Source organism: Schistocerca americana, chromosome 1 (genome assembly GCF_021461395.2).
Source record: "Schistocerca americana isolate TAMUIC-IGC-003095 chromosome 1, iqSchAmer2.1, whole genome shotgun sequence".
NCBI lineage: Eukaryota > Metazoa > Arthropoda > Insecta > Orthoptera > Acrididae > Schistocerca > Schistocerca americana.
In genome coordinates, this window is record NC_060119.1 from 1079201370 (window position 1) to 1079215453 (window position 14084).

A 14084-nucleotide genomic window follows, 5' to 3' on the forward strand; every position below is an offset into this window, starting at 1 on the left:
TTTCACCTAGTTGTGGTGCAGAGAACGTTTCTTCTGGCTCGGTTCCGAGATGACGGGTGCAGTATGCCATTGTTTGTGGTGGGCACTTTCGCAGCTGTTGCGAGCAACTTTCTCCACAACCGTCAGACCAACCGTAGTGTCTAACTCTACAGCATTAGTTAGCATTTACGGTGCATCGACAACAGGCGCCAGCTACTTACTCCGGACAAAGTGTTCTACGTCACTGCCACGATATACTTCTGCTCAGAAGCAAGGTGCTTTGTGGGCAAAAGAGGTGTGACGCCGCGTGTAATACGGACGGAAGGCACAGTCTTCAGAAGACTATAACCAAAATATTTTCTACTGGTTACAGCTGTCGTTAATAATTCTGTTCCATTCGGCAACCAATGTGACTAGTGAGGTAACTACCTTGTGTTCTTTTTCCGGAGTTAGAGAAGCGTCACGAAATGACAAGTGAAATGTTCCAGTCATCTACATCTACATCTACATCTATACTCCGCGAGCCACCTTACGGTGTGTGGCGGAGGGTACTTATTGTACCACTATCTGATCCCCCCTTCCCTGTTCCATTCACGAATTGTGCGTGGGAAGAACGACTGCTTGTAAGTCTCCGTATTTGCTCTAATGTCTCGGATCTTTTCGTTGTGATCATTACGCGAGATATATGTGGGCGGTAGTAATATGTTGCCCATCTCTTCCCGGAATGTGCTCTCTCGTAATTTCGATAATAAACCTCTCCGTATTGCGTAACGCCTTTCTTGAAGTGTCCGCCACTGGAGCTTGTTCAGCATCTCCGTAACGCTCTCGCGCTGACTAAATGTCCCCATGACGAATCGCGCTGCTTTTCGCTGGATCATGTCTATCTCTTCTATTAATCCAACCTGGTAAGGGTCCCATACTGATGAGCAATACTCAAGAATCGGACGAACAAGCGTTTTGTAAGCTACTTCTTTCGTCGATGAGTCACATTTTCTTAGAATTCTTCCTGTGAATCTCAACCTGGCGCCTGCTTTTCCCACTATTTGTTTTATGTGATCATTCCACTTCAGATCGCTCCGGATAGTAACTCCTAAGTATTTTACGGTCGTTACCGCTTCCAATGATTTACCACCTATGGCATAATCGTACTGGAATGGATTTCTGCCCCTATGTATGCGCATTATATTACATTTATCTACGTTTAGGGAAAGCTGCCAGCTGTCGCACCATGCATTAATCCTCTGCAGGTCCTCCTGGAGTACGTACGAGTCTTCTGATGTTGCTACTTTCTTGTAGACAACCGTGTCATCTGCAAATAGCCTCACGGAGCTACCGATGTTGTCAACTAAGTCATTTATGTATATTGTAAACAATAAAGGTCCTATCACGCTTCCCTGCGGTACTCCCGAAATTACCTCTACATCTGCAGATTTTGAACCGTTAAGAATGACATGTTGTGTTCTTTCTTCTAGGAAATCCTGAATCCAATCACAAACCTGGTCCGATATTCCGTAAGCTCGTATTTTTTTCACTAAACGTAAGTGCGGAACCGTATCAAATGCCTTCCTGAAGTCCAGGAATACGGCATCAATCTGCTCGCCAGTGTCTACGGCACTGTGAATTTCTTGGGCAAATAGGGCGAGCTGAGTTTCACATGATCTCTGTTTGCGGAATCCATGTTGGTTATGATGAAGGAGATTTGTATTATCTAAGAACGTCGTAATACGAGAACACAAAACATGTTCCATTATTCTACAACAGATTGACGTAAGCGAAATAGGCCTATAATTATTCGCATCTGATTTATGACCCTTCTTGAAAATGGGAACGACCTGCGCTTTCTTCCAGTCGCTAGGTACTTTACGTTCTTCCAGCGATCTACGATAAATTGCTGATAGAAAGGGGGCAAGTTCTTTAGCATAATCACTGTAGAATCTTAAGGGTATCTCGTCTGGTCCGGATGCTTTTCCGCTACTAAGTGATAGCAGTTGTTTTTCAATTCCGATATCGTTTATTTCAATATTTTCCATTTTGGCGTCCGTGCGACGGCTGAAGTCAGGGACCGTGTTACGATTTTCCGCAGTGAAACAGTTTCGGAACACTGAATTCAGTATTTCTGCCTTTCTTCGGTCGTCCTCTGTTTCGGTGCCATCGTGGTCAACGAGTGACTGAATAGGGGATTTAGATCCGCTTACCGATTTTACATATGACCAAAACTTTTTAGGGTTCTTGTTTAGATTGTTTGCCAATGTTTTATGTTCGAATTCGTTGAATGCTTCTCTCATTGCTCTCTTTACGCTCTTTTTCGCTTCGTTCAGCTTTTCCTTATCAGCTATGATTCGACTACTCTTAAACCTATGATGAAGCTTTCTTTGTTTCCGTAGTACCTTTCGTACATGATTGTTATACCACGGTGGGTCTTTCCCCTCGCTTTGGACCTTAGTCGGTACGAACTTATCTAAGGCGTACTGGACGATGTTTCTGAATTTTTTCCATTTTTGTTCCACATCCTCTTCCTCAGAAATGAACGTTTGATGGTGGTCACTCAGATATCCTTGCAACCCTCCCTGTCCCACGCTGTTGACCTGTTGAACTCATATATTTCTAGTATTATAACATATCTGAACAAGATTTGCAACAAGTGATACCACGCCGAGGGTGCACATTTTGCTGTAGCGGCAACTTATTTAGCACAACTATAGCCACGTCAATTGTACTATTTACGGCAACGCAGATCCTTTCAACACAGCATTTGTTGATGCTGCTGTTATTATAATTTATGGTTAATTCTTTCATCGCAAAAGAAGCGCTTGAATGAGTTACATGTAAAAACCATAACTAAATTTAATAAAGCTTACTAAGACGTATTAATTATGTTAATCCGTGGGATTTCACTATGATCAATTTGCAGTACCCTGAAGGAACAATTCAGGTACAGTACCCAGAAGGAAATAATCATTAATGTAGATAGTTGTAATAAGACGTCGATTTACATCGTACCGCATATTACACGTCACTCCCGAGTTCAACTACAGAACATTCAGCAGCCTGGAATGGCCAAAGAGCTTTTACTTTCAAGTGGAACATTATCTTTACGATGTCCCGTTAACTATCAAATGAAAGAGTTAAACAAAGAGAAAAATGCATAGATTCTACATAATTCAATGTTGTGGTAGTGCTCAATATTGGTCTTCGTTAACAGCCAGTGGAAGATTTTAATAATGACGTAGTGACAGAGAGATTCCTTAGGATAATGCCGTGAAAGAGAACAAACAGATAAGAATAGATTTCAATTTTCCCTTAACAACACGTAAAATTTAAAGTAGTCGTTCTGTTTTATTTTTTCTCGCTTTAGCAGCTACACTGTCAAATTTCATAATAGTCAACTCGATTTGACGTCTTTCTTTCTTTTTTTCAGCGCGAGATTTCGATGCTGATGCTGCGGAGAAAATGCTGCGAGATGTAAGTACGAAACGTTATTATGCTAATATGTATATCGTAGGATGAAGAAATCATAAAAGTCTTTACTTATAATGTTGCACAGTCTGTTTTCAACATACTTTCATGGACTTTAAGATCATAGTGGCGTAGATAATTATCGCTGCAGTAATTTGGCCGGACAGAGGAAAACAGGCGTACAGTTCCACTAAACCGATTATGCGTCAGTATCTTGAATCAAATTTCTAAGTTTTCCGCAGAGTCTCGAGGCGTGGGGGATAGAAGACCCTGTAGATGGTGATCAGGTCATTGCATGGAAGAGTTAAGTGCGTGCGCCGGCCGTTGTGACCGAGCGGTTCTAGGCGCTTCAGTGTGGAACCGCGCTACCGCTACGGTCGCAGGTTCGAATCCTGCCTTGGGCATGGATGTGTGTGATGTCCTTAGGTTGTTAGGTTTAAGTAGTTCTAAGTTCTAGGGGACTGATGACCTCAGATGTTAAGTCCCATAGTGCTCAGAGCCAGTTAAGTGCGCGCTTCCCCTCAGAGCTGTCCGCTAGTCATGGTGGTGGTGGTGGTGGTGGTGGTGGTGGTGGTGGTGTTACTGGTGGAAAAAATGGGCTCAGTACCACATAACGCAGAGCGTACCAATGTCCCATAGTAACTACTTGCATTATAAATCGTACGTTACTTATTTTCTATACAGAATAAAGTACCAATTGCTATCTTGTAATTTGTTGCTATCGGCGGATCGTATAAATTCTACGGTGATAAAATTGCTCTTACTGAAGGTGCATCATTTTATATAGTTGCAGTTATTTTAAGAAAAATCTGAAACTATCTAACTGGAAATACAAGAGAAGAAAATATACAAGGACGTGCTGAAAAGTAAAGCTCCGAATTTTGCATGTGAAAATTCTTAAAGATTTTTAACTAGAACGAAATTATTAATGTAATGTATTCTTCATGTCTACATATTTATTTATCAACATAGTCCCCCAGGCGACGAACACGTTTCTCCGAATGTGAGACCAGCTTTTTGATAAGTCACTTTAGAATGTTCCACTCTGTTGATGGAGCGATAACCTCACCTCTCCTTGCACCGCTTCATCACTATCAAAGTGAAGTCCTCAAAAATGTTTGGAAACAGATGAAAATCGAATGCGGCCAGTCGGGAGTGAACGGAGGATGCCCGATGACAGAGAACCAAAGGCGTCGGATTATTGCAGATGTCGCAGCGCTCGTTATCATACTAGAGGACAGGGTTCTCTATGTGTTCATAAACTCTTCGAAATCGAAGACCGATTATAGCACACTGTTTTTCACGCATCGACATAGTTACGTTACACACCGTCTTGTTACACGCTACAATTCGGAGCCCTCTAGCGGCAGAGGACTGCAAATACGTAGACATGGAGAAAAAAAACGTAAAATGTTAATAAGGTTAGTTCTGTTTAAAAATATTTAAGAATTTTCACATACAAAATCGCAGGCATTACTTTTCAGATCGCCCTCGTACAAAATACCGAAAACTGAAGAAAGTACGTACAACACCTTTCGTGAGATAAAAAAAGACAATATCATAAATCTGCACTATCCGCTACAGTTTGGAGGACTTAATCTGGAAACATCCCCTTAGCTTTGCTACGTCATTTCTCTGCAATATCCTTTCTTCTAAAAGTGCCAGTACGTAGAATAACCTTAAGGATGATGACTACAGTAGTGATAAGCACAAAACTAAAACTGTCAAGTCGTACCCCATCATTAAATAACCCGAGCACATCGTGACAAATGATGAAGAAAAAATATAATATTTTACTGATCAGAATTTGTAAAAGTTTCTTGCAAGTAGTATTTTCTACAGGCCGCCAACAATTTGAAACTTTTATGATGAACAATTTATCGTCTGCAGTTAAATTCAAACTTTCATCGAAATGAAATGAATGATTTGCTTTCCTTAGCCAAGATCATCTCTGGTGCTATTTTCAGCTTTCATAAGCTCATTAGTGGAACGAATAATTTGCCTCAAGTTTCTTTGGCTGTTTTATATTGATCCTACGCACTCTAAACGGATGTTGGACTGCTCATATAGTCGATATTTGTCATTATAACTAATCGACCCAATAACCTCGATAACTGAGGAGCCTCTCGAGTGTGAAAACACTTCTTCAGCGTCAGGCGTTATGACTAGTGGTATGTTTCCCGTGGCGGCGACAGGTCATTGTTCGCTAATAGCAAAGACTAACTCGGTGCATAATTTCACTGAAGTGACAAAGTCATGAGGTTCCTCCTAATATGGTCTCAGACCTCATTTTGCCCGCTGTTGTGCAGCTTCTCGACGTGGCATGGACTCAACAAGTTGATGGAAGTCCCCTGCAGAAATATTGAGCCATTCTGCCTCTATAGACGTCCGTAATTGCGAAAGTGTTGCCAATGTAGGATTTTGTGCACGAACTGACCTCTCAAATGGTTCAAATGGCTCTGAGCACTATGGGACTTAACTTCTGAGGTCATCAGTCCCCTAGACCTCAGAACTACTTAAACAACTAACCTAAGGACATCACACACATCCATGCCCGAGGCAGGATTCGAACCTGCGACCGTAGCAGTCGCGTGGTTCCAGACTGTAGCGCCTAGAACCGCTCGGACACTCCTGCCGTCCTACTGACCTCTCGATTACATCCCTTAATAATGGATCGGATTCTTGTCAATCGATCTGAGTGGCCAAACCATTCGCTCGAATTGTCTAGAATGTTCTTCATATCAATCGCGAAAAGTTGTGACCTGATGACGTGGTACATTGTCATCTGTAAAAATTCCATCGTTGTTTCGGACCATGACGTCGATGAATGGTTGCAAATGGTCATCAAGTAGCCGAACACCCAGCCCATTCCATGTAAACACAGCCCACAACATAATGGAGCCACCGCCAAGCTTGCGCACTGCCTTGTTGACAACTTGAGTCCGTCTCTTCATGGGGTGTGCGCCTTGCCATACAGCTCTTACCAACTGAGAACCAGCTCGCGGTTTTCGTTTAAATTTCGCCGGCCGCTGTGGCCGAGCAGTTCTAGGCGCTTCAGTCCGGAACCGCGCTGCTGCTACGGCCGCAGGTTCGAATCCTACCTCGGGCATGGATGTGTGTGATGTAGTTAGGTGTAAGCAGTTCGAAGTCTAGGGACAGATGACCTCAGATGTTAAGGCTCATAGTGCTTAGAGCCACTTGAACCATTTGTTTAAAGTTCGACGCGAGAGAGGCGCCGCAGGTGATGTCGTGCTGTTAGCAAAGGCCTCGGTCATCTGCGCCACAGCCCGTTAACTCCAAAATTCGCCGCACTTTCCTAACGGATACGTTCGTCGTACGTCCCATGATGATTTCTGCTAGTGCTTGAGTTTTGGTATTCTCGCCACACTCTTGGTGCTGCGGATCTCGGAATAGTGAATTCCCTTACACTTTCCGAAATGGAATGTCCCATCCGTCTAATTCCAACTACCATTCCACATTCAGAGTTAATTCCTGTCGTGTGGCCATGACCTGTATAACTTATTACGCGATTTTTACGGTTGACCCAGCGTGACTGATAAACAAAATGAAATTGTCTATCTCGATGGGTCCCTATAATTAAATATTCTATAATCCACCAGTTCACAGCTTTAATTCGCCTTACCAGACAACCATATCGAGGTTTATAGTTTACAACGAAATTGCGTATAGGATTCAATACAGGTCACAGCGCCAGTGATATAATTTGTAATATAATCTGAATACTGCCTTTATAGAACGAATAACATAAGGATAAGGATTCGTACAGATTTTGCAAACTGAATTCTTTTTTGGACGCTATTGGTGTCGTGGTATTCAGTCCAAAGACTGGTTTCTGTCCTGTGCTGGTCTCTTATCTCCACTGCAACCAACATCCAAATGAACAGACTTACCTCTCTAATAATTACTGATACACCGCCAGAAAAAAGTTAATACATACTTTTGGAGGTTTCCAATTCACTCGACATTTTTATTCTTATTCCTTTGTTAGTTACCCTTTTGTTCCCCACCACGCCCACACCCCACTATAATAGCTTCTTCTTCATTTCACTAGTCATTTTATAACCCCCTCCCCCCCCCCCCCGTCCATCCTTCTACATCCCTCCCCCTTACACTTACACTCCACATGCCTACAGACTTCAATGAATGATTTAAGGTATTCTAGACCTTGTGTTTCTTCTCAATTGTTTACTACCTCTTTAAGAAGTAACTATGATCAATAATGCTACATTTATCTTTGTTGTTACGAAATGGGAATTAACCCACCTGGGGCTTTCTTATGTGGTACCTGATCGAGTTGTTAACATTACTATGTCATTTTTACGTCATATAAATAAGATGTCACTACTATAACATATAAATAAGATTTATAGCACCAAGATTACAGCCATATGTATTAATACCACGGTGCACTCACGTTTGTAATTGTATCTCATCAACCATTAACAAATACGAGGATATTATGTTATTATGTTAAATTTAAATGTGCTGTTTAACATGAAATCTTTTGATTCTTTTATTTGCTTAAATGCTTTTATGTACATGACATGTTTCACATACCTGTCTGTGTTCTTTGCACTTATTCCTAAGTAATGTACCACCACATATAACAGGATTCACACGCCTGATGACACGTACATGATAAATATCGCTTCAAACCTCACTGGTTAATTAATGAGTGAGTAGAATAAGTAATTGCACTGAATTGTATTAATTCTGAATTGAGACTAAATTACACAACTTAGAGTTAGCCATGTGTTAATATCGCGTACAAAGCTGTATATTTACCTACTAAAATGTACTTTAAACAACGTCAATGACTAGCTGGACTGCTATATTTATGGATGCAGCGAATATCGTTGAGAGGTTTGTTACTGTTTATGTTTATGAGCAGGCAGCTTCATTTGTACGAAGATAAACAGGTACTGCAAAGATGTAACAACTACCAAAGAAAATAAATTGCTCATTGCCTTTCCTATCCTACCGGACACGGAGTCCAAAGCCTAAAAAAGGTCACCTGCTTGTAACAGGAATTTCTTTGGCCAAGACAATTTGACACTTGGCCAACTGTCATTCAGTCAAGATGGTGTACTCAGTAATGAAACAAAGCAGTAGGCTCTGCCAGAAATATCGACTCTTAGACAATGTGCCTAATAGTGTATTTTAATACGACAGTATGCCATCTTAGCAATTTATAACACTTATAAGTAAGCATTACAAATATGAATTCTTATACGGTTATATCGGGGCAACGGCCTTGCCGCAGTGGCCACACCGGTTCCCGTGAGATCACCGAAGTTAAGCGCTTTCGGACGTGGTCTGCACTAGGATGGGTGACCATCCAGGCCGCCATGCGCTGTTGCCATTTTTCGGGGTGCACTCAGCCTCGTGATGCCAATTGGGGAGCTACTCGACCGAATAGTAGCGGCTTCGGTCAAGAAAACCATCATAACGACCGGGAGAGCGGTGTGCTGACCACACGCCCCTCCTATCCGCAGCCTCCTTGGAGGATGACACGGCGGTCGGATGGTCCCGGTAGGCCACTCGTGGCCTGAAGACGGAGTGCTTTTATACGGTTTTATCACTTGTTAAGTATTTCACTGTTGTTGTCTAACCCGCTTTCAGGAAACAATAATGGCGCTTTCAAGCCGAAATCATGATTGTGTAAGTGTTAAATGTAACACTGTAAATAAACAACAGTATAACGGCGGTACTGACTTTAAAGAAATTAACATCTATTGTTGCAATTGTGCATATGGAGTACATGAAATGATTACATTTACGGATCAATGGCACAAGCGGTTCTGAGGTACCACGTATCGAACCATGATGTAACACCTATATCAGTGCATGGTGTAGCCTCGAGGGGCAGCAATGCAGGCACTGGCTATTTAATCCAGTCGATCGTACAGACAGCGAATACTGTCTTGGGATACGTCATGTCACGACTCCTCGACCTAACCATGCAGTTCTGTAAGGGTTGTCGGCCGCACGAGTCACTTCTCTCGCCATCATATCGCACACACGCTCGATTGGAGACAAGTCAGGCATCGTGCTGACCAGGGAAGTTGCCGCACTTCTTACAGAGCACACTGAATTTCACTGGCAGTGTATTGGCGAGTATTATCCTGTTTGAACTGCATATCACTCTCCTGTTGCAAGAACAGCAAAAGAATCTGTCTAGCAACATCCTGTACACACCGAACGCTGGTTAGCGTCCCCTCCAGAAACACCAAAGGTGAACGAAAGCTGTAGCTTACCACACCGCAGATCATAAGGCGTGGGGCGTGACCAGTGTGTCTTGGACTAAAGCACTCTACGAGACAGCGCTCGCCAGGTCTACGTCGTACGAGCGAAGGACCATCACTTGCGTGCAGGCAGGCTCTGCTTTCATCGCTGAAGACCATGGCGCGCCATTCCATCTTCTAAGCGACGATCTGACGGCACCTGTTGGGCGTCGATGATGTAGCGTGAGTGGAAGACGGGAAAGAGGTGTGCGTGCCCGTAGTCCAACTGCTAATAACCCGTTCGCAACAGTTCGTGTTGACACGTATTTTACAGAAGTACGAAATATGGCGCGTACTTCAATGCGAGATGCTTTTAATAATTTCCACAACGAAACTCTGTCTCGAAATCTGGCACAAAACCCAAAGAGATTCTGGTCATACATAAAGCACACCAGTGGCAAGACGCAATCAATACCTTCACTGCGCGAAAACAACGGTCAAGTCACTGATGACAGTGCCACTAAAGCAGAGTCATTAAACACGGTTTTCCGAAACTCCTTCACCAAAGAAGACGAAGTAAATATTCCTGAATTCCAATCAAGAACAACTGCCAAGATGGGAATCATACGCGTAGATATCCTCGGTGTAGCAAAGCAGCTTAAATTACTTAATAAAGGCAAGGCCTCCGGTCCAGATTGTATACCACTCAGGTTCCTCTGAGAGTATGCTGATAAAATAGCTCCATATTTAACAGTTATATACAACCATTCGCTCACAGAAAGATCCGCACCTAAAGACCGTAAAATTGCTCGAGTCACACCAATACCCAAAAAGGGAAGTAGGAGTAATGCGCTGAATTACAGGCCTACATCACTAACGTCGATTTGCAGTAGGCTTTTGTAACATATACTGTATTCGAGCATTATGAAGTACCTCGAAGAAAACGATTTATTGACACATAGTCAGCACGGTTTCAGAAAATATCGTTCTTGTGAAACACAACTAGCTCTTTATACTCATGAAGTAGTAAGTGCTATCGACAGGGGATGTCAAATTGATTCCATATTTTTAGATTTCCAGAAGGCTTTCGACATCATTCCTCACAAGTGTCTTGTAACCAAACTGCGTGCCTACGGAGTATCGCCCCAGTTCTGCGACTGGATTCGTGATTTCCTGTCAGAAAGGTTACAGTTCGTAGTAATAGACGGAAAGTAATCGAGTAAAACAGAAGTAATATCCGGCGTTCCCCAAGGAAGTATTATAGGCCCTCTATTGTTCCTGACCCATATTAACGTCATAGGAGCCGTCTTAGATTGTTTGCAGATGAAGCTGTCACTGATCGTCTTGTAAAGTCATCAGACGATCAAAACGACTTGCAAAATGATTTAGATAAGATATCTGTATGGTGAGAAATGTGGCAATTGACCCTGAATAGGGAAAAATGTGAAGTTATTCACATGAGTACTAAAAGAAATCAGCTACATTTCGATTACGCGATAAGTCACACAAATCTGAAGGCTGTAAATTCTAATAAATATTAGGGATTACAATTACAAATAACCTAAAGTGGAACGATCACATAGACAATATTGTGAGTAGAGCAAACCAAAGCCTAAGATTCATCGGCAGAACACTTAGAGGATGCAACATGCCTACTAAAGAGACTGCTTACACCGCGCTTGTTCGCCCTATTCTGGAGTATTGCTGTGCGGTGTAAGATCCGCATCAGGTGGGACTGACGGATGACTACGAAAAAGTACAAAGAAGGCCAGTTCGTTTTGTATTATCGCGAAATAGGGGAGATAGTGTCACAGACATGATACGTGAATTGGAGTGGCAATCATTAAAACAAAGGCGTTTTTCGTTGCGACGGGATCTTCTCATGAAATTTCAATCACCAGTTTTCTCCTCCGATTGCGAAAACATTCTGTTGGCACGCACCTACATAGGGAAAAATGATCATCACGATAAAATAAGAGAGCCGGCCGGTGTGGCCGAGCGGTTCTAGGCGCTTCTGTCTGGAACCACGCGACCGCTACGGTCGCAGGTTCGAATCCTGCACGGGCATGGATGTGTGCGATGTTCTTAGGTTAGTTAGGTTTAGATAGTTCTAAGTTCTAGGGGACTGATGACCTCAGGTTTTAAGTCCCATAGTGCTCAAAGCCATTTGAACCATTTTTTGACAAAATAAGATAAATCAGGGCTCGCAAAGAAAAATTTAAGTGTTCGTTTTTCCGGCGTGCCGTTCGAGAGACAACTTGAAGGTGGATCATTGAACCCTCTGCCAGGCACTTTATTGTGAATAGCAGAGTAATCACGTAGATGTGAGATGTAGTGTGGACTCATAAGCCCTCTTATCTATGCTGTGGTAGCTGTACGGTCTGCCACTGCTGTCTTTACAATACGATGATCCAGGCGGGCGTTTTTGCTGCGTGGTCGGCCAGAACCTCGTCCACGGGTGTGGGAATGTTCGTGTGACCACTGACACCAGCCTCGTTCCACTGCTCACGCAGCACGTCCAACTAGCGTAGCAATTCTCGGAAAGGACCGTCCCGCCACTCACAAGCCCACAATTTGACCCCTTTCAGACTCCGCTCATTTGGCTGTTGGCAGCACGAATGCGTCACCGTAGCATAGTTGCCTGCTTGTTTCACACGTTTGCGCCACAATGAGCCTTCTGGCTGTGGGCATTCTCTGTTAAGGGGAGTAGGACGTCAAACTGGCCGACTTGGAGCAGGAGGGACGCCACAGGACATTTTAATTTCCACTGTCTATACTTTACAAATAAATACATAAAACTTTGTTAGCATGACCAGAAAGGATTCAGAATTTGCACTCATAGCAGTGGAAGTTCTAAAACATAACGAAGTAATTTTTTTTACGAAGTAATTTTTTTTCACTTGTTAATGGCAGCATTTGTTGCTATAGGTACACATTTCTTCATAAGTAAGAGAGATTCTTTCTATAAATTTTGCACAGCATACAAACCAAACTTACAGGTGTACGAAACTCTAGAATTTATTCAATTTATGAAAAAATGAATGAGCTGCTACATTTTAAACTTCATTAAAAAAAACTCAAATTTTATAGTTAATTACCTGAATTTTTACCAAAGTTTTTAATAGATTTGGTAAATTCTAGAGTTTCATACACATGTAAGTATGGTTTGTGCGACCTGCAAAATTCATCGAAGAATCTCTTACTTATGAAGAAAAGTGTACCTATAGCAACAAAGGCAACCAATAGTAAATGAAAAAAATGATGAAATTTCACATGTAAAAAAAAATTATTTTGTTATGTTTTCTAACTTCCACTGCTGCGAATATGAATCCTGAATCTTTCCTGGTCATGCTGACAAAGTTTTATGAATTTATTTGTAAAAGTATAGACAGTGGAAATTAAAATGTCCTGTGGGGCCTGTCCTGTTCCAAGTCGGCTCGTTTGACGTCCTCCCTATTAAAGGATAGCGATAGACGCGGATGATCAGTACATCAACCATCCTCCAGATGGCTTATGCCCTCATTGGAGCAAAATCACCATTGTCTTTCCATGTGAACTATTTTCTTCGGCAGTGTATTTACCTTAATGTGCGTAATGAATTGATCGACGTACTTAGCTATAACCCCCGATTTTAAATACATTTTTACAATGAGTTCGAGTGTTGATGGTCCTCAGTTACTGTTACGGACCTGTTCCTTCGGATGGAAACTGTGTCAATATTGTGGTGTCACCGCCAGACACCACACTTGCTAGGTGGTAGCTTAAATCGGCCGCGGTCCATTTAGTACATGTCGGACCCGCGTGTCGCCACTGTGTGATCGCAGGCCGAGCGCCACCACAAGGCAGGTCTCGAGATACGGAATAGCACTCGACCCCAGTTGTACGGACGACTTTGCTAGCGACTACACGGACGAAGCATCGCTCATTAGCCGAGCAGATAGTTAGAATAGCCTTCAGCTAAGTTCATGGCTATGACCTAGCAAGGCGCCATTAGCCTTACATAGTTTGATAGTTATCGTATGAAATGTCTCATCCAGAACGTTGTAAACCAATGACGAATTAAAAGTTAAGTATTATAGCAGCTACGTACTTTTCTTGTTACGTCACAACAAATATCGTGAGCATCTGATACTCGAAAAAGATTTCATAGCTAAGAAATGCTCGAACTTGCGATATTTATTACATTCAATCTCAGCATCTGGAAACTTGTTACTGACGGTGGTGGCGACATGGGACAGCCCAGGGTCTTCTGCTTTCTACTGCCTTCCTCCTACACGATGACAAATTTCTACAGAGATGGTATCGAAGAATTTGTAATACGGAGTTATAAGTGCTTCAGTTTCAATGGCAATTATCTTGAAAAAAAAAAAAGCTCAAGAGAACACCTTTAAAATGTATATAATA

The 14084-nt window shown here is 42.4% G+C and overlaps 1 protein-coding gene and 1 pseudogene across 1 annotated transcript in view; both read left to right on the forward strand.

Moving 5' to 3' along the window:
* Positions 1 to 14084, forward strand: part of LOC124617679 (SEC14-like protein 2) — a 264785-nt gene that overhangs the window by 196386 nt on the left and 54315 nt on the right. Inside the window, exon 3 of the mRNA XM_047145285.1 lies at positions 3398 to 3441. Within this exon, the coding sequence (XP_047001241.1) occupies positions 3398 to 3441 (44 nt within the window). The remainder of the gene's footprint in view (positions 1 to 3397; positions 3442 to 14084) is intronic.
* On the forward strand, positions 8701 to 8818 carry LOC124555013 (annotated as a pseudogene).